The sequence below is a fragment of the Engraulis encrasicolus genome, chromosome 12 (assembly GCF_034702125.1).
Source record: "Engraulis encrasicolus isolate BLACKSEA-1 chromosome 12, IST_EnEncr_1.0, whole genome shotgun sequence".
In the NCBI taxonomy this organism is placed as follows: domain Eukaryota; kingdom Metazoa; phylum Chordata; class Actinopteri; order Clupeiformes; family Engraulidae; genus Engraulis; species Engraulis encrasicolus.
The window spans coordinates 9,436,647-9,462,898 of NC_085868.1; the positions used below are offsets into that span (position 1 = coordinate 9,436,647).

Consider the following 26,252-nt stretch of genomic DNA (forward strand, 5'->3'; position numbering starts at 1 on the left):
ATGTACCATAAAGCTTGGAGTTTGTAGTATACACATATAATAGATTTGGTGTACCTTTTTGCATAGCAATGGTTACTAGATCAAGCATTTCCCTCAGAAATTCCAATGTGTTTTGATATCTGAATCTTGATTACTTGTCCAAATATCAATGTTTAAAGCATCAGGTCAAGTCAAGTCAAGTTTATTGTCAATTTCTTTACATGCACTGGTCATACAAAGAATTTGAAATTGCGTTTCTTGCTCTCCCATGCAGACATAGACTAATCTAGGTAAGGACATAGACAGTATAGACATAGACAGTACTCATACATGGACATAAGACAGTATGGACGTAGACATTGCTCATACAGACATTTAAAGTGCAAGACTGGACAACAGAAGACTTGTAGAGAACATACATTAAGAGGAGGTATTTTGTTGTGCTTTTTCTAAAAGTCCTTTATAGCATTCTGACATAGTAATAGTAGCATTTGAAGAAAATAAATAATTAAAAAAGGTTTATTAAATACACCAGCAGCAGTATGTGTGTGTGTGTGTGTGTTTGTATGTGTTTTGTGTGCGTGTGTGTGTGTGTGTGTTTAGTGCAGGTAGAAAGTGCGGTGTGCGTCTGTGTGTGTGTCTGTGTACCTGTGTATGTGTGTGTGTGTGTGTGTGAGTATGAGTTGTGTGTCAGTGTGTGTATGTTTGGGTTTAGTGCAGAAAGTGCGGTGTGCTTGTGTGTATGTGTGTGTGTGTGTGTGTGTGTGTGTATGTATGTGTGTGTGTGTGTGTGTGTGTGTGCATGTGTATGTTTTGAGTTAGTGCAGGTTGAAAGTTCAGTCAGGTGGGTATATACTAGCAACATGTGTGCGCATGTAGACGTTGCACAAAGTTGAATAAGGCTATTGAGAAGTTGGGGAAGAAATGAATCACCGAAAACAAAAACAAAACAGAGTTGGCAGCTAATGAACCAATGGGCAAATGAAAATTCTACTTTCGGATGATACACCATCCATGCAATGATTGGTAGACAAAGTCTCAAATACACTTGGAATATTCATTGACTGATAAACATTAGGTGCGTTTGCAACCAAGCATCTATTTGCTTGACCATGACTAGATCAGATTGGTCTTAGAAAAGTAGGGATGAATGAAGAGACAGGGGAGAGTGAAGTGTTAATTCAGCACTTTATTGTCTTGACATGTAACTGTCGTGTCAGGTAAACAGAGTTTGGGAGGGAATGTGTGCGTGCGTGTATGTACATAGTAAGTGTGTGTGAGAAGTGATTCATCCAAAATAACATCATCAGCCTACATGCTCAGTGCAACAGGTCTTGAACTCTCTCTCTCACACACACACACACACTCAGGGTACATTCCAATATACACACTCCCGTCCTCCACTTGTGCTTGTAGAATCGCCCCGCCTCCTGGCCCCCGCCTCCGTGGAGAAAACAATAGAGTCTCCCAGCTGTCAGCCTAGCCACAACAACTTTTGAGGGACTGTTTTTCATTCACCATCACAATTGCATATGAGAAAATGACATTAGAATTGGGCAGGCTTTTGCAAGATATTGAATTCATTTTCTGTCGTTGGTGACATCCTCATGAGGTCATAGACAGGCAAGTGAGCAAGGGAGGACGGAAGTCCGCATATTAGAATCCACCCAGTGCTCCACACACCTTACTTCACCTTCCTACATTAACACTTCATGCATGGTGTGTGTGAAACTGTATGACGGCGTAGTTGCCGCTGGTCATCCAAGTGGGTGTGGTCTTCGTTAGCTCCTCCCCCTGGCCCTCTCTCAGACCGACCTACACACACACACACACACACACACACACAAATATTAAACATACACTGTAGGTGTACAACTTTTGATGCACTATGTTTACAAATCAGCTTCTGTTACATTTGCAACTCAGGGTTTGGAGCCAGAGGGGCGTAAGTGACATTTGACCAACTTTACAGGAGAGCCAAAACAAAATTGTGACCTCTATTTAATCAACTATATTTATTTACCTTTAACAACAACAACATCATAGCCATGAACATAGTTAAATGAGGCAGTCATTTATTAAAAATATGATGTCATGTTGACATACTGAACATATTCTAAAATCTTGAAAATTGCTAAAAATACTGAAAAATATGGCCAAAAATGCATGATACGCCTTTTGGGCACCAAACAATTGGAATGTTTAGAGAAGAAAAAGGATATATCTGCTCATCCTTGGTTAAAAACAATGTGATGAATAAGTCATGATATCTTCCTTTTATTTCAAATTCTGTATTCAACAACGACATTCTGATGTGTCAGTCTCTCCACTTCTCAATTTAGTGTTAATGCAATGTACCCTGGCCATTTCCATCCTATGCAAGTACACAATTCAATGCTCACCCCTGTTTTCGCATCCATTTAGTGCTCCAATCTCTTATTATTACTTCACATTCATGTTTTTAATTTCAAACACTTGAACAGCGTAACATTTACTGTACTTACAAGCAGTTCAATTTCAATTCTATGGTTTGTATGCACTTCACTTTAGCATCTAAGCCATAGGTGTGAATGGAGATACGCCCTTTTGCCTCCAACACCAATGGCCACTTCTGAGTTAGATCTTTGTTGTTTTGTTATTTTATTCAATACAGGTTGAGTTCCGATATGTCTTTTTGGCACAGTTAGATAGAGCTCATCAAGACCTTTAATTTGATATATAGAAGTCATTTTTGTCAAAAATGCCACTTACGCCCCTCTGGCTCTAATATAAGCCCTCTACATCTAATATAATTTCATATGGAGTATGGATGAGAATGAGTGAGCCTGAATGAAAGAGTATGCCCTCTACAGGCCAAGGAGGTAGTACACACACACACACACCTGCACATTAGCCTTGAGAGTGCGCAGGGACACCAGAGGGGCGGGACTAAAGCCCCTGAGAGCCGTCTTGAATGGCGTGTGAGTTGGCCAATCACGATCGCTGACCAGCTTGCGGTAGTTCAGGTCCCCCTTGAAGATCAGCAGGTGGGAGGAGCTTAACAGTGCGTAGAGATCAGGAGCAACCCGACCTACACACACACACACACACACATACACACACACGTAATTTGATATGATGCAATATAATGTGCATATTATATATTGTACTGTAGGCCTAATATACTGTAATATGTCATAGAATATAATGTAATATAGAAATTTCAATTATCAAGTAGTTATTACCCATGTCACAGTATGAATTATTATATTGTAATGTAATCTTTTGTTTAAGTTTGTTACATATTGTAATGTAATGTAATATCGTGTAGTATTAGTAATATTGGGGAGGGTCCAGAGTTATATTTAATATAATATGTAATGTAATAGCATATAGTGTTACATATTGTTATGTAATCATATATTGTAAAGTGTAATGTAATGTAACAATGCAATGTAATGTAATGTAATTATTATGTAATATAAAGTAGTTAGTAATTACCCATGTCACAGTATTCATGGGGGAGGGTCCAGAAGGCATGGTCATGGTAAAGCCACGTCCCCTCCTCCAGGTAGCGTTGCCACTGGTGACCGCAGGCCGATACTGCCGCGTGATTGGAGGATGCTGCCTGAGAGATCGTCCAATGAAAATCTCGCGCAGTGACGTCAGACACGAACCAGGGGAAACGCTTACCGTGGAAATGCACCTGACACACACACACACACACACACACACACACACATACACACACTCACAGATTAGATATGTACACACTCACTCTCTCACACACACACACACACACACACACACACACACACACACACACACACACACACACACACACACACACACACACACACACAGAGATTAGATATGTACACACTCACTCTCTCTCACACACACACAGATCAGACAATTACACACCAAACACACAGATCAGATATGTACACATCACACACGCGCACACACACACACACACACACAGCCCAAATACATACACATACCACACACACAGACTTGGCTAGTAAGGTATCGGCTCACTTCATTGGCCAGTCCGCTGGCCAATAGGAAGTCTGCGAGCAGCAGGTCGGTGACGAGCTCAAAGCCGGCATTGTCAAGGATGAAGTCGACACGGACACCAACGCCTGACCCCTGGAGACACGACCACACCGCAGCACTCTCGTCCAATAGGATGAAGGCACGCAGCGCTGCCAGCGAATCAAGAGGACTGGCCTTCAAATGATAATACACAACATGGCATCAGTCCAGTGCGTGAAGATAACATGCCGACTTGAACCGCCTATCGCGTTTGTCCATCACGGCTTTGCATGTTAACTCCACAATGCCCTGCTGTGACAGGTTAGGATTAGGGATGGATGGTCAGGGCACAATTTCTTGTTTCGCTCTTCTTAGCAAAGCTAAATCGGCAGAAATGTTGATTTGCTGCCTGGTTAGGGGTAAGCATGGTTTTGGTCAGGGCACAGCAGCGCGTTTGCGTGTTTAGCAACAGAAATTCGCTGGCACGACGGGAAAACTGTGCGAATCAGGTCACATGATAAAAGTGCTTTCCCACATAGTTGAGGAGCACAACTTTACCTGCAAAGGCATCGCACCTCAATGCGAAATGCGTCGGCGTGAAATAAATATGCCTCTGCATGATGCCAGTTGGAAATGAAAATACCAAAAAAGTTGGGACATTTGGTATTTTGTGAATAATAAATAAATGTTGTCATTTTCAAAACATTCCATCAGTTCATAAGATTATTATTATTAATAATAGTAGTAATAATAAATAATAATAATCATAAATAAATAAATAATAACTCGCCTTCTGAGAGTTGTCCTGCCCCGCAGAGATGGACAGGTCACACTTGTTACCCCACAAGGAGACCTACACACACACACACACACACACACACACACACACACACACACACACACACACACACACACACACACACACACACACACACACACACACACACACACACACACGTAAGATACACACAGCAGATCGGGCGGATGGAAAGTAATATTTGCTGAACATTACAAAGACACGCAGAGGACACACACACACACTGACCTGCAGCAGAGTGAAGAGGTGCTCCATCAGTGTGTTGTCCTGCGTGTGTGTGTTGTCTGGCGAGCATGTGTGTCTGTGTGCGAGCGTGTGCCTGAGGTTGTGTGTGTGTGTGCAGAGCGTTGTGATGGCCGGTAGAGAGTCCATGTAGCTCTGAGTCTTCCCCTCGCGAAACACGTCGAACTCACGCATGGGTGGGCTGCACACACAAACGGACACACATGTGTGCACACACACACACACACACACACACACACACACACACACACACACACACACACACACACACACACACACACACACACAAACAGAGGTAAGCAAACTGTTAAGGGGTGAAAAGGTGAGAAAGGTATGAAAAAGTATGTTGGGGGCTGGTCTTGTGGTTAGAGAATTTGGTATATGTGGGGTACATTACACAGTAATATCTACCCTCTTCGATATTGAACAATAACGCTTGCAATTATTTGGGTAAAAAGTTTATAAAGGACAACAGCGTTGCACGACCCTCGCAAATCCTTCGCGAGTTCCATGCATTACGAGGACATTAATAGTGATTTTCTTCATGTGTGTTCATGTGCGTCACGGGGAAGGACTAGTAATTACAGGAAAAGAGAGGAGTCACCGGAGCATCTTCAGATGTGGAAGTTTACTTGTTTTATTGGGCAAGTGCCAAGACTGCCAAGAGTGTTACTAACCATAGTAACACTCTACTCCACACTAAAGCTCCATAGTAACCATAGTAACGGTGTGCTACTCCACACTAAAGCTCCATAGTAATCATAGTAACCCTCTACTTACTCGAGGCATAGTGATTAGAGTGTGTGTGTGTGTTCACTTGAGACATAGTGCTTCCTGTGTGTGTGTGTGTGTGTGTGTGTGTGTGTGTGTGTGTGTGTGTGTGTGTGTGTGTGTGTGTGTGTGTGTGTGTGTGTGTGTGTTCACTTGAGGCATAGTGCTTCCTGTGTGTGTGTGTGTGTGTGTGTGTGTGTGTGTGTGTGTGTGTGTGTGTGTGTGTGTGTGTGTGTGTGTGTGTGTGTGTGTGTGTGTGTGTTTTTACTTGAGGCATAGGGCTTCCTGTATTCGTCTGTACATGTAGCATTCCACGTAGAGCCAGGGAGACTTGAACCAACTGACAGCAGACTGCTCCTGTAAGACACACACACACACACACACACACACACACACACACACACACACACACACACACACACACACACACACACACACACATTTAGCGTAGCACAAACAAAATTTTAAATGAGTCTAGTACAAAGCTAAAAGAATCTGCAGTGCACTGCATCTGAATCTGCTCTGCTCCGCAAAAGTTCGATTACATTGTTTTCAATACAACCCCGCACACTGGAGCTGTTGTCTGTGGACCTCGGCTGGTGATTAGAGACAATTTGTCGGAGCCATCCATTGACTATCCCTTCTCTGCTGTGGTGAAATTGTGTGCGGGGCTCGGAATTATGTCGAAAGCGAAAGTGCTCCGCAGTGCTGTCGGAATCGATGTGCGGAGGCCCTAAGGATACATGTGGCACATCTCCAAATGAAGAGGACAAGACACAAACACACACACACGGCTCCAAATCATGCTGGATACTGAGCACAGACACCCACCCACCCACACTCACACACAAACCAATCGTGCTGGACATTGAGCACACACACCCACACCCACACCCACACCCAAACCCAAACCAATCCTGCTGGATGCTGAGCAGATATATGATGGCCCGTGTTTTAGTGTCTCTCTCTCTCTCTCACACACACACACACACACACTGTAACACACTTACCCCCTGTATTCTCTGTTGGTATTCCAGGTAGCTGTTCCAAGTGTCCACATCTTCCTCTGTGTCCTCTAGGTGAATTACAGATTTGTCCGTCTGCAGCTCGTTACGAAGCTTCGACAGGCAGTGGATGGCCCTCTTCTCAGCCTCAACACCCTCCTACAGACACACACACACACACACACACATACACACTGCAAAGTAGGCTACTCTCCTCTTCGACACACACATTGTTGCACACTGTTTCCGTTTGCTGCAGTTGAGTTGGTAGATATTATGACAGTCGGGCAGACAGATAGCCTACACACAACTTCACAGAGCCGCAGAGAACAGTCTGTCCCCACCTACCTCGCCATAGTCCTCGAAGAAGTTGTTCTTGTTGCGATGGATGGTGTCGATAACCTTAGTCAGGATGGTCGGTAGTCGGTCCCGCACTGTCAGATAGGCGAAAGACCTACCGAGAAGAACACCACCACACAGTTAGTTAGGACAACCGCGATACAACACGGTGCTCTTTCTCTCTCTCTCTCTAGACTGCTGACAGCTTTTGCTGGACCCAGGGCAAAGTAATCTGAAAGGGCCCCCACCCAATACATTATGATGTAATGAGAACCCAATTCTGGGCCCCTGTCCCTGGAGCCGGGACAACTGTCCCATATTTGTCCCCACTGTCGGCTTCCCTGTACACACACACACACACACACACACACACACACACACACACACACACACACACACACACGCGCGCGCGCGCACACACACACACACACACACACACAGTCGTGTCTACACTCTTGTCAATCACAGCGGTTCTATTTTTCCCACAGCACCAGAGCCTGTGGCTACCCATGTCTCAATCAAGGGGCTTCGGAGCGCTGATTTAGCAGCAGAGCAAACAAACCACAGCGTTGTCATCATGATACAGAGGTGACTTTGCTAAAACACGTTTCGGCATCTCACAAAGCTGAATCCTAAAGCAACTTCTGATCCGCAAGATATGAACAGCATTAGCGGCAATTCATGAATCTCATCCCGCACCTCGTAATGCGCTTATCTACTCACAGACACTCCGAGCTGCGGACCATTCAAGCAACGAACCAATTGCTTTAAAACCCGAAGTACGCAACGCAACACCTCTTGGGTGGTAGAGACACGGCAGCACAGCAATGTTGTAAAAACGACGTTAAAACAAATGAACATACCCTTCAAATTTAGCCGATAATGAGTGTGGCACTTGTGACAAGACTGCATTGGAATCCATGTTTGTTTACTATGCAACTTCTGGTCAACGGATGTGTGCGCCACCAGGCGGCCTGGAAGACACAAGCCACCAGAGAAACATCATGAAAACGTTCAGTAGTAGCAGTGGTCGCCTGCAGCAGAGAAGTGAAACAAATGATTAATGGGTTTCAATGGAACTGCCCAAAATATATATATATATTTTCTCGTTGTACATATTTCCCCCCCGAAATTCAATTCGGAAATAGTCCTTAAATTAACCCGTAGCCTGACACTCTTAGGCTATTGGGAGGGAAAGTGGAAAACAGCGATCCTAGCGGTTACGTTCCAAACACCAGGGTGATCCTATTGAAACTCCCATAGACAAGTTTTTAAAAAAATCCCACAAAGATATGACTTGGAACTATAACACCAGACACATTTTTCAGCGTACACAATAGCATGAACTACTACCTGTGAAAATCTCAAGTCATTTTTTGCCCTTTTAAGAAAAATAGAAATTGTGCCAATCTGGTCGGAAACGGACTACAGCTCCCAGCATGCTGTGCTTCGCGCCTCGTTGACAACACAGAGAAACAAATGAACGCGAACGAACGCAAGTTCTTCGCATATCTTCACATTCTTGTAATCCTATGAGTTCCACATTGTCTTCTTATTACACATATATACACGCGATCATTTTGGTATGGTTTTAAATTCTCTAGTAGATATGATGGCTTCTGTGGTGACGAGTAACCACCTCTCTCGCTCATGTTTGGCTATGCTAATTTGGCTATGCTAATGACATGGAGTAAACAAGCCACACATGCCAGTCAGTGTAGTTCTGTATTAGCTTTTTAAAGAATATTAAAATCAGCTCAGATCAGTGAAAAACCGAACATTTTACCACCTGGTTCGATAAAACGGGCCAACATGCCCATAATATGACTGCCACTACTCCTACTTCGTCGTCAGGGCCGAGATGTAATTTTTCAAAGAAAAAAAACATTCATTTGTTGCAGGGGGTTGGAACGTTGCCAGCAGGGGGCGATGAGATTACTTTCCCTCCCTATAGGCCTACGTAATGAAGGCAATCAATCACTTGATTGATTGACTAGCCTATGTTAGGCCTAATCATATATTCTATTACAATATTATGCCATAATCATGTATTCATATTAGTTCATATATTCATACTATTATGCTATAATCATACCGTATATTCACCCTCCATTAGGCCTATTGTGCCATGCAATCATATATTCAATATAGTGGGTAGGCTATATTTATTACACGCGTGGCTACTTTTCAGTAGGCCTAGTATTGCATTCAATGACCAAAAAAGATGTAGCCAGAGTTTGAAGGGGCAGGTAGGATAAAAGTTTAATTAATCACTGTCCCAAGTCAGCCGATGCTTATTTGAGTCAGTGAACGATGACTCTTGCGACCACTTCCACGGTCCGCTGTCAGAAAACCCCACATTTTTGACAGCGTCTCGAAGGAACCACTTCTCATTCGAAAAATTGTTTTACATACCGTAATCAGATTTGTATCAACTGCTGGCATTTCGGGATGAAAAACATTCTCACAGCAAGTTTATTTAAACAGCATTTTTTCATGTGTAGATTTTGAGACAGGCATGCCACGGGCATCGCACAAAGTACTACGTCATCCTACATTGTGCCCCTTTAATGAAGGCTTTTAAACTTTAGCAAGGAGTGCCTCAAAAGTTGTTTTTCATTTTTTTCAGTATTGCAATGACATCGCCTGTCTGCCTACCTGTCTGTTTGTCTATCTACCTGTCTGTCTGCCTGTCCACCTGCGTTGCCTGTGGTCATCCTCAGGGGGTGCCAAATCTTCATCCGGTACATCCAGGGTTCTCACCATTATCCTAACTCCCGTCCTCTCTTGTGCTTGTGGCCTAGTGATTATGTTGGAAGGCTTCATTGAGGACAGAAAATTTGATTCAATATCTCGCAAAAGTGCTACACAATGGTCAATTTCTCATTTACAATCGGGATGTTGAGTGGGGAAACGTCCCCCAAAAGTTGCTGTGGCTATGCTGATCGTTTTCACTACGGGCCCCAAGTACAGGTCAAGCATGGGAGTTTAGGATAATGGAACCCCTCGTGTTGTCATGGGCTCGTTTTTGATGGTGTGCAGTCTTTGCAGATCTGTGCAGTGCGCATGCAGTGCACATTCTGGTTAGAAATTGTGTTGTGACTGTTTACGGGAGTGACTTCTGCTCCTTATGTCACATTGCGTCAGGCCATCGCGGGAACAGCTTTTCTGCTATGCTGCCATGTAGTAGTTCGTATCTCGCTGTACTGGCATGGGACCTCCTCCATGTCGCAGTGTGTGAGTGTGCATGGAGACATGTGTGAGGGAGACATTTAAAAGATGTCTGTCTTGGGTAAGTCGGGTATGTGAAAGACATTTCAGAAATGAAATATTACCCAGAGTGGCTTTAAGAGACGTCCCCTCCGGTATGTGTGTTTGTGAGAGAGGCACTGGCATAGAGCAGGGGTGAGGAACCTTTTTCATTCCAGGGGCCACATCAAATTCCTCCAAGGGCCGTATAAGTCCTCCAAGGGCCGTGCTTTGAACACAAACCAGGATTTCCCCCTGTACTTAAGGCATATATTGAAGGTAGCCACCTTCTCTAGGTCCCCTGAATACAACTGAATATTTGTATATTGTATTTTTGTATATGTGTATACAACTGAATAAAAATTATACTGAATCAAAATTATATCGGGGTCCAGGTAAAACGGCGTCTAGGGCCGGAAACGGCCCTCGAGACATAGATTCCCCACCCCTGGCATAGAACATTAGAGTAGAGGTGACCACGCCCCCTTTTTCGTGACAGTCCTAGCAGCCATTATTTGAAAGTAGACCTGGGCAATGTAAATGAATGGAGAAAAACTGGCTTTATCATGTCAACATTTCCATTGACACACTATACAACTGTCAGGAAGACTGCAGAGGGTGACCAACACAGCACAAAAGACCATAGGTTGCCCCTGCTTCCCATAACCTCCATATACGACCCCCACTGCCTAAACAGAGCCATGGATACCTGAAAGACGACTCGCACCTTGGCTTCCATGTGTCCTAAAACTGTTTTTTTAAATGTATTTTATGGACTCATGTGATTTCAATAACTATTTAGCCTGACATTTCAAATCTTGTCCTTGATTAAAGGGGTATGCCACTATTTTGGGGCTTAATACAGTTAAAATCGTTGGCCAGGGTTTATACAGGTGGTTAAGTGTCTTATTTTTCATGTAAGCCGTTGTCTTATTTTAAGACAAGTTAAAAGAGGGAGCATGTCGCTAAGCTAGTGAAAGTCAATGGATCCGTGTAGCATGTAGCAATGCTACATGGATGCATTGACTTTCACTAGCTTAGCGACATATTCCCTCTTTTAACTTGTCTGAAAGCAAGACAACGGCTCACATGAAAAATAAGACACTTTACCACCTTTATAAACCCCAGCCAACGATTTTAACTGTATTAAGCCCCAAAATAGTGGCATACCCCTTTAATGTGTCACTTCACATTTACACAGTTTTAGGCCAGAGTGGGGCCACGTTGTCCATTGATTTGCATTGACCGAAGAGCACAGGTCTAACTATTGAAGATGGAGGCTACACTTGCCGTTTTCCAGTGCTGTCACAAATTGCTGTATCACCTCTTGTCTAATGTTCTACCTCTATGGACATTGATTGGATAAAGTAGAGACGATTCAAGCATGTACTTCTCCGGAATCCATGAGACGTGAAGCGAACGCCCCTTTAAGAGACCAGTGGAGGTTCAGAATAAATCACTTGGCGCTGTAGATGGCGGTAGCACACATCTTATTAAAGCCGCCACCAACCTCCACAGAAGGTGAAGAAGAAGGAGGGGACAAGGCCCCCTTAGGAGACTGAACTTGAGCATTGGGTAGGGAGGGTTTGATTTGTAGTATATTGGTTACAACAAACAGAAAAGAGAAACCAAGAAATCAACACTAAGCAAAAATATAAAACAAACAACAAACAAAAACATTACACGTAACAGACACGTCATTAGCCAACAGAGCATTTACTGCAAATACATTTAATGTACATAGCAATGAGCAACCTTAATACAATATACAGTACATCTTTATGACAACACGCAACCTTCATACAATACACATCCTTATGACAATGTACAATCTTAATAATACACAACCTGTAATGTATATAAAATATCCTTTGAGAGTATGACAATGAGTATAAAAATGAGAGGCATAAACAGCCACTCCGGTAACATATCCCAGCACTAATACTAATACTAATCATCATCAGCTTGTCAGAAGAGTCCATCCATCGTATTCTCTGAGTAGTGCTGACACCAACACTTTTGATCAATAGTTACAACACAAATATACAGTAATGGCACATTAACAACAACTTCACATAAACAAAGCTTTACCTTTTTGTTTCCAGTTGAGTAAGAGGAACAAAGACAACAGGCCAACAAAGACTAAAAGACCAGTTAACATGAAATGCTGAGCCAGGCTAATCACTTATGATACCATGGCTAATCAATGCGGCATGTTTTTGTCAAGTTTCAATTACTTCTGTGAATATTTCCGGAGCAAATGAATGTTTAATCAAATTAAAGCTCTTCACGCATTGAAAACACCAAGACTGACACAGAAAACAGCCAATAAAATGTTGTTCAGCATTTTTTCAGTATTGCTTTCAGTAGAAAATGTAATGCATTGCAATGAATCGTAGAATCGGATTGAATAGATTCAAATCGAATCGTTACATCCAGAATCGTAATCGAATCGGATCGTGAGGGCAGTGCCAATGCACACCACTAATAACTAGCACATGTCTTGGCACTCAAACCTCACAGGCACATGTGTATTGGCACCGTGGTTGCCAATTTAGCTTATTTTAAGCTACTTTGGGCCTCTTCTTTTGAGCAGTCGCTTTAAATTGTGTACAGTTGCGGGTTGTATTTATTTTGGCTTGTTCTTTTCAGGGTTGGGCTTGAGGCTTGCTTCTGCTCTGCCAGTGATTTGTTTGAATATGTTTTGATGTTTGTAACGGTGTTTCTCGAAGACGACTGTTTTTCTCCCTCACCCTTACTAGTTAGCCTACAACAATATTGCTAAGTCAGCTGCCTCTGTCACTTTAGTGACCACACAGACACTTGCAAAGAGGAAGGTCTCCTCTGACATGGCACGCGACCAATGACCTTCACCCGTGCTTTTAAAAAAAAAGTCATCTGTCGCTTCCTTTGGGCCTTTTTAGGACGCCGGTCACTTATTTCTCTCACAAGATCTGGTAACACTGATTGGCACTCACAGGCACATGTGCATTGGTTAGGATTAGTATTATGTATGGACTTAAGAGGAGGCTGTGTGTGTGTGTGTATGTGTTTAACTGTTGATGCGCCTCTGCAACTTCCTCCTCGTCCATTAGCTTCCTGTCCCTCCAACTGCCACACACACACACACTCGAAACCTAAAAATACAACTTCACACACGCACACAAGAACGGAAGGCCTAACCTCAAACACAAACACACACACAGTAGATGTGACCTCAAATAAAACTCTTAAAACTTAGCTGCCCTTAATACACACACACACACACACAAACACACACCTGAGCTATTCTTTTGGCACACACAGCTCCCACTGCTCAACCAGGGTACTGATTGGTGGTCTGTTCATCTGTCGGTTAGCAAGACAGAGCTGAGGGATTGGTTAAGGCAATAATTGACAGAGCGGTGTGATTGGTTAAGACAGTAACTTGCTTCTGCTTCTTTGCTTCCACCCCTCACTAGTTCATCACCACCAGAGCCATGTAAGTAAGACTTGGGCTAATGCCATTGACCTCAGTGTTCCATTTTTACGCCATGTTCCAATGGCGCCTCATGGAGCCTTTGACACCATTGACATAGTTCCAAAATATTTCCAGAAAGTGAGCGTCTAACACAGAAAGTGCAGTTAAGGTAAATGTATTTCATATTTACGTCATCTTTGCTTGTTATGTAGTGATTCTGTGTTAGTCCCTAGCGAAAATAAAGCAACTGAATAGAACTATTGGAATCTATGTGAATCATGTCACCAATCGACTTCCTGTACCCTAGTTGTCACAACTCTGAATTCCATGGCTCTGGTCACAATAACAAACACACAACATGACAAAATGTGAAATACAAAAAAAAAAAAAATCCAGGACATGAGAACATGAAAATTTAAATGTAAGAAAAATCAGCAGGAAAGTTTGTACACTTTAAACATAGACAATTTAGCTAATGTTGTAGCATGTTATCATCTTCTATTATTCACAGATAGAGATCAGGGCAAATTGGTCTTTAAGTGGACCGGAGTTGAGTGAAGACAGGTGAAACGTGGGGCGGATTCATTATTAGTGGGAATGGGGTAAATCGCAGGGCGAATTGGTCTTTAAGTGGAGCGGAGTTGAGTGGAAACAGGTGAAACATGGGGTGGACTGATCTTTAGTGGGAGTGGGGTAAAAGACGGAGCGGAGTATCAGCCCGTCAGCAAAGTTCTTCCGATTGGTTAGTCTGGCTCAAAGTCCCGCCCCCGCTCGTGGAAGGAGAGGACCGCTGTGTATCAGGTGCTGGCCAATCCGAAAGCCGGTCTGTACCGTGGACTGGCGAATGGGAGGCCTGGGGTGAGTGTGTAGACTGGGGGAAGGAGAGGGGGAGTGAATGGTCGGGCTCGTGTGTGTGCGTGAGTGCATGGGGTTCGTTCGTGTGCATGTGTGCAGGTGTATGGTTCTCCTGAGTGTGCGTGTGCCCCGTGCAGACGTGGCGTGCCGCCTGATTTGCACGGCAGAAACTCTTCCCACACGCCTGGCACCTGGCGAGAAATAAGAAATGTTAGCATTAACAATATTAGCATTAGCCATTCAAATTAGCCTGGGGGGAAACAAGGGGCATTAGCATTAGCCAGTCGCATTAACATGGAGGGAAACATTATTTTTAGTTTTGGTATATTACCTGTATGTATAGGGGTTTTTGTATTTACTTGTATGTACAGGTGTGTACTGTATATTTGCCTGTACGGTTTCTCCGTTTGAATGTAGGTGTGTATATTGTATATCTGTATGTTTACAATACTTGGATGAGGTCAATACATATTCCGATATCTGATTGAACAAGACGCGCCGTATGTGTATGTAGGTGTTTATATACTTACCTGTATGCACGTGTGTGTGTGTGTGTGTGTGTGTGTGTGTGTGTGTGTGTGTGTGTGTGTATATGATGTGTGGATATATTTACCTGTACGGTTTCCCTGTATGTATATATGTGTGTTCTCTCCAGTGGCTCTTCTGGATAAACCGCCGCCCACACGTAACACACGAGTACTTCCTGCGTTTGGCCACACCCCCCACTCCAGACCCTTGGCCAATCACATCCAGGCTGTCCACGTCGATGGGATTTGGCTGCTCTAACAGGGCGTTGTTGACTTTATCCAATCGTGCGCGGGCGTGCAGGAACTCCAGGCTGGTTAGACCCGCCGCCCCTGCGCCCTCCAGGCTGTCTGTGTCTGTGATGTCATCGGTGATGTCAGAGGGGGTGTCGGCCGAGGGGGAGCAGGACAGCGATTGGCTGAGATGGGCCGTCGGCACGGAAATAGGAACGTGAGGTCGTCGTCTTGGAGATGGGTGGTTGGCTCCGCCTAATGACACACCAGGCCCCTCCCCCTCACCGTCCCACAATGCCGAGCTGCGGAACGCCGCAGTGATGGCTGCAGTCGCCATGGAGATACCTCCGCCTCCTAGCAACAGCTCCAGCCTCTCAGGTGACGAGGTCATGGTGATGCCGCTAGGGACTGTGGGTAGTGGAGGATGACAGTCGGAGGAGGGTGAGTGGGAGGTGTGTGTTGGAGTGTGTGTGAGCGAGTGTGAGTTTGTGTGTAGCGTCAGATGCTCGCGGAGAGCCGAGCGCAAAACGAAACTCCGCCCACAGACCTGGCACACGTGCTGCTGTCGCCTCGAGCCGACGCCCACTCCCCTTCCCATGATGCTTGGCTTCACGTGCCGGATGGAGCATGCTGATTCACCAGTGGAACAGGAAGTTGAATTTGATTCGCCGGCTCTGGAGAGCACGCCCCTTCCTGGCACTGTCCCATCCTCCTGCTCGCTCCAACCCTCCGCCACCCTCGGGGGTGTGTGTGCGTGTGACTCCCGCTGCTGGTCCATGTCCACATCCGTGACGTGTGTGTATCGTCGTGTACGTGTGAACGGAGATTCCAAGCCATGATGCGGGTCCATGTCGGCAGAGGGCGAGTGTGTGTGTGCGTGCGCGCTTGTGTTCTGCATGCTGGAAATCTGAATGCCGTACAGGGCGGCGGCTGAAGCAGGAAGCGGTGCGTGCAGGTGGGCGGGGCTTGCTGTGTCCAATAAGGCGCGAGTGTGTAGGAAGTGAACTGCCAACGAGAGGCCAGAGGGATCCACGTCAGCTGACAGGCGGCCGGTGTACATCAGGTTTAGCAACGCACTGAAGACATCGGGCTGGACGTCACACACCTGCAGACGCACACACTCACTAACACACACACACACACACACACACACGCACACACTCACTAACACACACACACACACACACACACACACAGAGGAAATAATGTTAATAGTGTACTTAAGTTAAACAACGCACAGAAGTTGGATGAACGTTGAGGTCGATAGGCAGGCTGTTACCATGAGAACAGACAGCAGCCTTCAAAAGAGCTAAAACACTGCAGTCCCGCCTGGACAGCATAGATCAGGGAGGGCGACCAACAGAAGCTTGTGCTTAGAAAAATGGAAACCTTCCACTGGTTGCAGCCTACTGCCCCCAAGCTCATCACATATTTTTCGCTCAACTTCAACTTCTCTTGACGCTTTTGAAGCCTTTCACGCTACAAATGCTTTTGCAGCTTTCGCCACTTGCTCCTCCGTAGAAAGTGAACTTCCGCTTTCCACGCCAGCAACGCCTGCTGTCTGTTCCCAGAGGAAGTCAGCATCATTTTTCCCCCCTCAACAATAATATGCTACTTGTGATGAAAAATGATTGCCTACCAACCAAAAACATGCTCCATTTCAGTCTCTCCATTCATTCGCGCTCTTGACCAAGTGGCAAATGAAATGGCAAAGGCTTCTTAGAAAAGGATGACGTGCATGTGAACATTTCTGTAGCAGTCAGAACAGCTAACTGAGCTACATTAGTTTCCAGCAATTGTAGAGGCTACATTAAATGGACGTGCGCTACTGCACAATCAAAATTTGTGTTAAGAAAAAAATGAAAAAAGGGGGAAAAAAGGATTTCTGTAAATATCTGTGACATAATCATACTTATCACAGCTGTCAATAGGCTACCTATTGGCACACTGACCCTTCTCTGTCTGTCTCTCCCTCTCACGATCAGCATCTCAGCATATGATTGCCTATTTTTCCATGGTGAATTGATATACCTTATTTAACTCAGGTTAAGTGAATTGGGTGTATTGGTACAACCCGTGTGTGTGTGTGTGTGTCTGTGTGTGTGTGTGTGTGTGTGTGTGTGTGTGTGTGTGTGTGTGTGTGTGTGTGCGCGCGTGCACGCACACAATTGCGCTTTACCTGTTCTGGTGTGTGAAGAGTGTTTTAAAGTAGTCACTGAATGCTGCCAGTACGGCCTTGTGGGCTCTGAACAGCACGTCGCCAATAGCAATGGTGACATCACACAGGAAGCCGAATTCACGCTGGGAATTTAACTGCTGCAGCAGGAGCAAAGCATGCTGGGATGCCATCCTACACACACACACACACACACACACACACACACACACACACACACACACACACACACACACACACACACACACACACACAAACAGGAGAAAGAGAGAGTTTAACACAGCAACATCACTACAGCACATCCCATACACAGAGGAAGTAGAGAGAGAGGGAGAGAGAGGGACAGGTAGAAAGAGATAGATGGGTGGGGGGCACAGCAAGGTCGGTTTCCTGCCTACGGCTGGCCACATTACACGCACGCACGCACGCACGCACGCACGCACGCACACACAATCATGCGAATACAGATGCTGTACAGGGCTCCAACACCAACCAACCGTCCAAATGCTGGTGACATTTCAGTTTGGCTGGTAGAAAAGACCAACTGACTAGCCACTTTGACCCATTAGTGAGTGAGAAAGTCAAAGTGTACTTTATTGTCAAAAATCTATGTAACAGGGTTTAACATAGAAGACTGAAATTGTGTTTGACCTGACCAGTCTCTAATGCGCAATTCGACTAACATATAAATAAGACATTGACAATAATCACACACCCCCAAAAGACTAACACACTGATGCATGAATTCACATTTTCTGACACATTTACCCACAAACACACATGTGTAGACAGCAAAGATTAACATATTGATACAGGCATACAATTTAAACACACACAGGGCAGTAACGTCAAACGTATGTTTGGCTAGTAAGATTAACATCTACTACTACCCATTTTGGCTGGTGATATAATACTATACAACTATACAACTCTAAATTACATGTATTCAGTGTTTTAGTTTAGTTTATTTAGTTTAGTTCAACAGGGACCATGCACAATACACATTGATTACAGAAGTAAAAAGATGGCTTGTGCCAGATTATAGCTATAAAGCTAATTTCCATCTGCAGTCCCTGGACAGGTAAAACAAATATTAAAATACAATAACATACAAGTGGTCTGACTATAATGATTCATATTACTCAGTGTGTCACCACCAAAAAATGCCACACACACACTAATATGTTGTTGGACCTGCTTTCGCCTCTATTAAGGTTTTCACATGATCTTGTATTGCTGATGGCACATTTCTGAATACAGTGTAAAGCTCTCTCCAGCACATCCCTCACAGAGGTTGATGTCTGTATTCAGTGGAGACCAATCCATGTGAAAAAAATGTCTCATGCTCCCTAAACCTTGCTCTCAAAATGTGATCCCGATGAATCTTGAAATTGTCATTTTGGAAAACCAGTGCTGAGCCAGTTGCCTGTGTTGTTTTATACTGTACTACAACAAGTAACAAGACAAAAAAAAAGAACTGTAGTATTTTGAACCCTTCCCTGAGCCTTCCTTTTGTGCTGCTTAATAGACATGAAAGTTGCCTAACTATCGAGTCCACATGTAGGCGAATTCACAGGCTTGACAAGTGGGCGTGGCACCCATTTTGGAGGACCTCATCTCCACAACCAGTAGACATACACACCGTAGGTAGGATGAGAATACTTGAGATTCTTTCAATGGGCATCTAAAGGTACGGAGATATCGGGCAAATCGAAGAGGGTCACATGAGGAGATTCTAGGCAATCATGTGAATTGACATGGAATGAGCCAAAGTTCATTCTCTTATTTTGCAGTCAGAATGTTGGATGGGGGAAAGTTGCCCATTTTTTGTGACAGCAGGGAAATTTTGTTTTCTGCACAAAGGCGGGGCATCAGCGTAGCAAGAGTCCACAAGCAAAAGGAGGGGATGGGAGGTACTATTTTGAGATGGACCCACTTCTCACACATGCTCTCGCTCTTCTCTCTCTCCTTAACATACACGGCTCAAACATGCTCCACCACTGTAGTTTCATACAGGAAGGAAAACAAGTCTGTAACCAGAATGTCCAGTCGGTTGTTAAGCAACCCCCCCAGTTATGCAGAAGCCCTTTACCCCCCACCCATTTGGAGCCACCAGCCAACAACTTATCAATAAGACAACATTGGTTATTGAATGATGATTTCAAACTTAAATTTCCTGTCACTCTGTATGTGATTAAGGAGAAATTGAATACTTATTCAACACTAAGCTATAGCCTATTCGATATGAAAGCAAAAAATATGCAAGTGATGAATAGATGTCAATAAAGATTGATCACAAACAAGACAAGACAGCCGACTGTGCCTCCTCACTCCTGACTGGTCAATAAGTGCCCCCCAGACTGATAACTGGTCAACAACACAAGTCAGAGCTTTGTCCACCCCGGCTGACTTCCCTGAGTATCAGTCAGAGTCAATACCTCAACTCAAGATGCTTCACTGCTTCAATAGTCTTCCATCTCTAGGCCTACTCAGACCTTCACTGGTGACTGACCGCATGTCCCTTTACAGACACTTCAGTCAGTAAATTTCGCTCTTCAACCTTCAGACAACCAGAGATGCCTAAATGCATCAAGTGTGAATAAATATGCCTAAATAAATAAATAGCCTACAAGATGTGTGGTCTGTAGCCCCGCCCATAGCGTAGACACGTGGACCCGCATCCCCCCGAGTGCACTTCCCGTAGTAGCAAACTGACTACAAGGTTTCTGTCTTTCTCTCAGCCTGACAAGTAACCGCCAATCCGTCTGTACAGAAGTGTCTTTCATTTCACAGTCCGACTCGCCTATGGCTGCTCTGCACTCCCGGTAGACAATCAGACACGGGCTTATTACCGTTTGCCTGTGTGATCGTGAAGCGAAAATAAACGGCGACTCGGTGGACACCCAGACACCCGGGGGGAAGGGGTGGTCACCGGAAAACACTCTCAAACTTCAGACTGATACTACCGTCTCAAACGGTTATAAAGCACACATGTTTACACTGTGCCCTTACCTGGCCAAACTCCGTCTTATTTCGGGGACTTCGCAGCGCAGCTGTAGTTGTTGTTCGCTGCTACCGGGGACTCCAAATCCGTTGGCTACACCGCGCTCGTGCTCTGCTGTGCTGCTCTGGTGCTCTGTTCCTCTCTACAGCAGCGCGCTGGCGGCGATGGTCGTTGCTCGGTGCTTTCCGGTCGGGTTACGTTACAATCACATGACCCACCCGGCCCTAACTAACCAACACACACTGCCCTAACAAACATCTCTTAAAAACGGCAGTTGGAAGCGCCACTGCACGGGGCGTTGCGATAGGCACTCTCATCTTATGTCAAGCGCGCGTGGGCTGCACTGACAGTTCCATATCGGTGTGTGATTGTTTATGAAAACAACAGGCAATCACATGGGGGCGTTGTATTGTATGGTAATTCATAATCTCTACCGTTTAAGGAATTTTAACATAGGGGGACATATAAGGATTTACCCCCTGGGCCCCAGCCCACACCCACACACAGATAAAGCAGAGACGTTGAGAGGACTACCCATATTTGCATTTTCGGTTGCTGAAGGCGGTTAACTCTTTCTCATAACAAACTCGCTAGAATCGTATAGTCCACTGAGTGAGTGCGCGCGCGAGCGCGCCTGCTCCAAGGACAAGGCAGACAGTTGGGCAAATAATAGCCAGACAGGCATAGGCTACTATTATTATTTAATTATTTTCTGTCGATTATAGACAGGGGTAGATTAATGCACGGGCCTACCGGGCTTGGCCCCGCGAACACCGACCCAAACCAGCCTTCAAAACCACCTTTGTAATAATAATCTTTTACGCCGAGAAACATTGAGTGTGGAAGATAACCAATAATAATCTTTCCAAATTCCTTCATGTGCCAGCCAATATACTGTACAATGTCCTGGTATAGTCCCCAGGCCAAGCCAAGTCTGGGGGCCCAAGGGGGGCAAGGGGCCAGGGAAACTTGGCCCCACGGCCTCGACCAACAGAGGGCCAGAGGCCCCAAGGGGCCAGGGCCAGGCCAACATGGCTCCTCAGTCATAACCCAAACCGGCCTTCAAAACCGCCTTCGCAATAATAATCTTTCCAATGTGCTTCATGTGCCAGCCAATATAATAGTTTCCAATGTGTAGCGGCCATATGCCTTGTGTTATGTCCGGTTTTGTAATGGCTTTTATTTTTGATATCCACTGTGGTGCGTCACGTGACTAGGCTGGCAATTAGTTTTGTATTTAGGCACCTGGGCACCGGTAGACTGGTAGGGAGAGGGGCAAGGAATGGGAGAGCACAATTTTCGTTGACCGCTCACTCAGTAACATTGCTCTTTACGCACAAGCACTTTAACTCTTACCGGCTACGCACTGCACGGTGGCGGTTTTAGGATGTGCTTTTAATCTTTTGTACTGGATTTTAATCAAACTTTGAAGAACAATAAAGGATGACAACGTACAGTAGGCAATGTTTGCGCGTCAGTTCGAGTAACTCCCTCCAAGGCCTCTCGGTGGCACCTAGGTTTAGCCACCACACAATGAACTGGTATAGTCCCACAGGCCAAGTCTGGCCCGGGGGTGGGGGGCCCAAGGCCGCAAGGGGCCAGGCCAATTTGGCCCCATGGACACGACCCAAACCAGCCTTCAAAACCACCTTTGCAATAATTTTCTTTCCAATTATTTGATTTCATGAGTTGCTTGTGTGACTTGTGTGTAGGCCTACCTACTGTTTGGTAGATTCGGCATTCAAAATTACGCTTTTGGCTTTCAGTCATGGCTTTCAACATAGCATCACATGCGTGGCCATGTTACATTAATTTTGTCATCTCAATATCTCAAATCTGAGGGAGTGAGTCAGATGGGATTTGCCATTCCTTGCCCTAAAATTGATTAGAATGCAGGAAATTGCATCTAAAAATATTTTTTTTAAGGCGGAGGGCCCCCACACCTTGCCAAATATGTGCTGCCGTGCCTCTGCACACACACTATGAACGTACGTATATAGTTCTGCTCAACTCTATAGCATGGGGATACTGCTGTGTATCATAACAATTACCTGCTAGCTGTGACCACTGTGTATAGTTCTCTTAGCATGTCTGATTAGCAGGGTCAAGGTGCGTTTTTTTGGGAAGGTATGGGGGGCCAAGACAGTGTCTGGCCCAGGGGGGCATCATTTCTTAATCCGCCCCTGACTGTGTCCTGCAATCGTGTTGTATCTTTCCATTCTGTCAGACAGACAGACGAAGGACCCAGATGCGTCACGTTACACAGAGTTTATTAGGGGTTCAGGGGGTTGGGAGGTTTGTGTCCGAGAACCTGCGTGTGTGTGCGTGTGTGTGTGTGTGCGTGTGTGTGTGTGTGTGTGTGTGTGTGTGTGTGTGTGTGTGTGTGTGTGTGTGTGTGTGTGTGTGTGTGTGTGTGTGTGTGTGTTCCCCAGTGGCCGAGAAGGTTCTTGCGGAGCAGGTGGTGGAGGTCCGGGTTCTCTGGGTCCTGGGGGGGGGACACACACACACAACAGGGCAGATCAGGCAAGGCAGCAGTACCGTTCAGGGCAAATCAGAAATCTTGGTCACAAGGCAGGTCAGAGTTACCGGAGAAGTCGGAGTCGAAGGTTCAGGATACAGGATACAGGTTCAGGAGCCAGACGTGAAGAAGCCAGCAAACAGGAGTTCCACTTGCAGACGATCTGACAGAGAGGTACTGGAGGACTGAGGTTTATATACACAATGAGAGGCAGCAGGTGACAAGAGACAGCCAATGGTAGCCACAGATCATTAACGAGAATCAATTGGGGTCAATAGACAGCAGAGTCAGCGATGGTATACAGGCAGCAGAGTTACTGCTCGTTAAGTGGCACCAGGTGAGCCTGATTGTGGGAATGACAGGTGAGAATGAGTGGAAAGTTACCAGATGAGAAGGGAGAGTTGTAGGACCATGACACATTCAAATGTATTGATATTTATTTCCATTCTAAAAATTGTGGTCTGGTTTATAGACTAGCTGAAAGATTCAGACTTCAGCCCATTCGTCTGTGAAAGGGTCACAAAATAAGAACCACGTAGGAAAGCTTGTGTGATGTTTTTTTTTTCTTTTATTGGGGTACAGAAAACACAGATCAGATGATTTGTCATTTATCTCATAGCAAATAATACAGCTGGGTTTGTGGGGTGTGGGGCGACACACACACACACACACACGTAATAAAAATAAATAAGAAAAATGAGCATCTGCCGTAGGCAACTTTGTGCGATGTGAAAGGCATATCAGATGATTTGCCTATTAATATTACATTACATTGCATTGCATTTGGCAGACGGTTTATAACCAAATCGGCTTTCAAAAGAAGACAATCATAGCCAACATAACTAGCAAATACAAATAGCACAGGAAATATACAGAACAACAAGTGCAGATGCAAAGAGGGGATAATATCATAGCAAAAAATAATACTTCCAGGATCAAAAAATGAGAATAAATTCTCTGACTAAGGCACTCCAAATTAAAATGTCTTTATTAATATGACAGGTCCTACATGGACATATTAAAAACAAGGCCCACGCGTAGCGGCATGAGTGCCTTCTTCAGGGCAGTAACACAAAAGAACAGAGTAGTGCATTTGTTAGGGGTGTAGGTAAGGACAGGTGCAGACAACTAGATGATTAGTGCTGAGCTTCTCCAACTGCTGAGTCCGCCTCTCACACAGCTCCCAGCAGTAGAGATCTGTCAATCAAACTGGCAAAACAAACTTGGGCCCGCCTCTCACTCGGTTCCCAGACAGTAAACATTCACAAAATCAACAAAAGGATACATATTTTACATGTTGTAAGACTACACAATCTACATATATGTACATGAAGTAGCCTATAAATAGATCTAAGCTCCATGTTCTCTTAACACTAGAACTACCACGGAGGGGTCAATTGACCTTTTTACCTAAAAGCCCCACCAGAGGGTCATTTGACCCTTTGGACCCCCTGCGGACACTCCTTTTGTTGTGGAAATGTGGCTGTTAGCAGCTCACAGCTGTCACTTGAGACACAGAGTGTGTGTGTGTGTGTGTGTGTGCGTGTGTGGATCATTTCCAATGCCTGTTGAGTGCTGTATCTCTGCATCTCCGTTCCATGGAGAGGAGCTTCTTTCACCACAAAATTCTTGAAGGAAGTGAAGCAGTAGTCCACATGCACTGGTATTTATCCATCTAACAATTGCCAGGTTACATTCACATGAGTCGTTATGGTCACATGGCATGGGAGATTCACACGTTACAGTTTTTCTCGATTGGTTTGGCTAATTTCTCGAAACTGAGATGACATTCTCAAAACAACACGGACAAATCCCCAAACCAACTTGCAATTTCCCAAAACAGAACGGCATTTTTCATTGCTTTCATCAGATATCAAATGCTTTGTACATGTCTCAAATGTTTAGTACATCTCTGCAGATGGATATGTACAGTACAAATACCCTTCAGTTGATACATTCAGCACATTTTCCAAATAAATTGACCTTGCTTATCTAAACGAATTAGACAATTCTCAGTCTAATGGTTGCCCTCTCCAAAACACGTCAGCATTATTTCATTGTGTAAGTCATAATATGCAAAGTGGTCTACGCAATTCCCAAAACAGTCAAGGACATCATATTTTAAGAATTTCATTACATAGTAAATTCATGACAGTGTTCAACAGGTCAGATGGTATTGTAACTTTACTAGTTAGTAGAAAATAATTTTACAACCGTGTATACTACAGTTTCCTCTGTTATTTGGCTAATTTCATGACACTTTTTCAAACGACATTCTGTTTTGAACAATTGCTAGTTGCTTTGGCATTTGTCCATGTTATTTCGAGAATGTTATCTCTGTTTTGAGAAATGAGCCAAACCCATGAGAAACCTGTGATATATGGGCATTACTTTCTGTATATGAATTTACAGTAAAGAAAGTTACTGATAAATGTCCTTGGTAAATTATCCGTGTTGTCAAACTTCAATGGTTTCACTCACTTTTTCATTTTTATACATAGTCGAAATCTGTTAGCTGAACGTAGACAGAAGGACTAAATGAATGCAAATGCAATTGAGAAGGATCTATGCCATTTTGATGGTACTGACTATTTATATGTGAGACGGTTTAGTGCTGATGCAAGAATGAGGTGTTTTGGGAGGTATATGACATTTTGCTAGTTATCTGAACTGTTTTGCAGAAGTGTAAGAATGTTTGGCCAAATGACCCAATGGTTATAGGAATGTCATCTCAGTTTCAAGAAATGAGCCAAACCAATCGAGAAACTGTAATTCAACCATTATCTGGTTGCAGTCATATGATTCGTCATGATCACATGGGACATTCACACGTTCATTGATGACTTATATGAAGAAAATGTGCTGACATGTTTTCAGGACAACCATTACACTGAGAATCAACCAATTGGGATAGATCAGCAAGGTACATTCATTTGAAAATTCTACTAAATGTAAGCTGATTGTGTTAACTGTAGGATACTTGTACATAGCCATTTGCAAGGATGTACTAAATGATTGAGACATGTACAAAAGCATTTGAAATTTGATGAAAGCAATGATAA

At 44.4% G+C, this 26,252-nt stretch overlaps 2 protein-coding genes across 2 annotated transcripts; both read right to left on the minus strand.

Annotated features, from left to right (window-relative positions):
• Window positions 1–1,153: 1,153 nt before the first annotated feature.
• On the minus strand, window positions 1,154–8,121 carry armt1 (acidic residue methyltransferase 1). Its single transcript, XM_063212530.1, has 10 exons — window positions 8,034–8,121; window positions 7,180–7,285; window positions 6,838–6,990; window positions 6,096–6,184; window positions 5,042–5,237; window positions 4,787–4,849; window positions 4,000–4,191; window positions 3,460–3,664; window positions 2,862–3,049; window positions 1,154–1,794 (listed from the first exon to the last, which is right to left on the minus strand). The coding sequence occupies exons 1-10, from the start codon at window positions 8,090–8,092 to the stop codon at window positions 1,690–1,692; spliced, it is 1,356 nt and encodes a 451-aa protein (XP_063068600.1). The 5' UTR covers window positions 8,093–8,121; the 3' UTR covers window positions 1,154–1,689.
• A 3,998-nt stretch (window positions 8,122–12,119) lies between these two features.
• On the minus strand, window positions 12,120–20,837 carry LOC134459294 (zinc finger and BTB domain-containing protein 2-like). Its single transcript, XM_063211601.1, has 4 exons — window positions 20,681–20,837; window positions 17,672–17,842; window positions 15,348–16,616; window positions 12,120–14,925 (listed from the first exon to the last, which is right to left on the minus strand). Exons 2-4 carry the CDS (start codon window positions 17,839–17,841, stop codon window positions 14,601–14,603), a joined length of 1,764 nt encoding a protein of 587 aa, XP_063067671.1. The 5' UTR covers window position 17,842; window positions 20,681–20,837; the 3' UTR covers window positions 12,120–14,600.
• Between the last annotated feature and the right edge of the window lie 5,415 nt (window positions 20,838–26,252).

Excerpts from the sequence above, each read along its gene's own strand:
- armt1 (XM_063212530.1), bottom strand. The coding sequence starts at position 8,092 with ATGGATTCCAATGCAGTCTTGTCACAAGTGCCACACTCATTATCGGCT. Across the intron at positions 7,286-8,033 it reads TTATCGGCTAAATTTGAAGG|GTCTTTCGCCTATCTGACAG; the intron begins GTATGTTCATTT and ends TCTTCTCGGTAG. Across the intron at positions 4,192-4,786 it reads GGCAGGACAACTCTCAGAAG|GCCAGTCCTCTTGATTCGCT; the intron begins GCGAGTTATTAT and ends TATCATTTGAAG.
- LOC134459294 (XM_063211601.1), bottom strand. The coding sequence starts at position 17,841 with ATGGCATCCCAGCATGCTTTGCTCCTGCTGCAGCAGTTAAATTCCCAG. Across the intron at positions 16,617-17,671 it reads CTCTTCACACACCAGAACAG|TGAGTGTGTGCGTCTGCAGG; the intron begins GTAAAGCGCAAT and ends TGTGTGTGTTAG. Across the intron at positions 14,926-15,347 it reads CATACAGGGAAACCGTACAG|GTGCCAGGCGTGTGGGAAGA; the intron begins GTAAATATATCC and ends ATTTCTCGCCAG.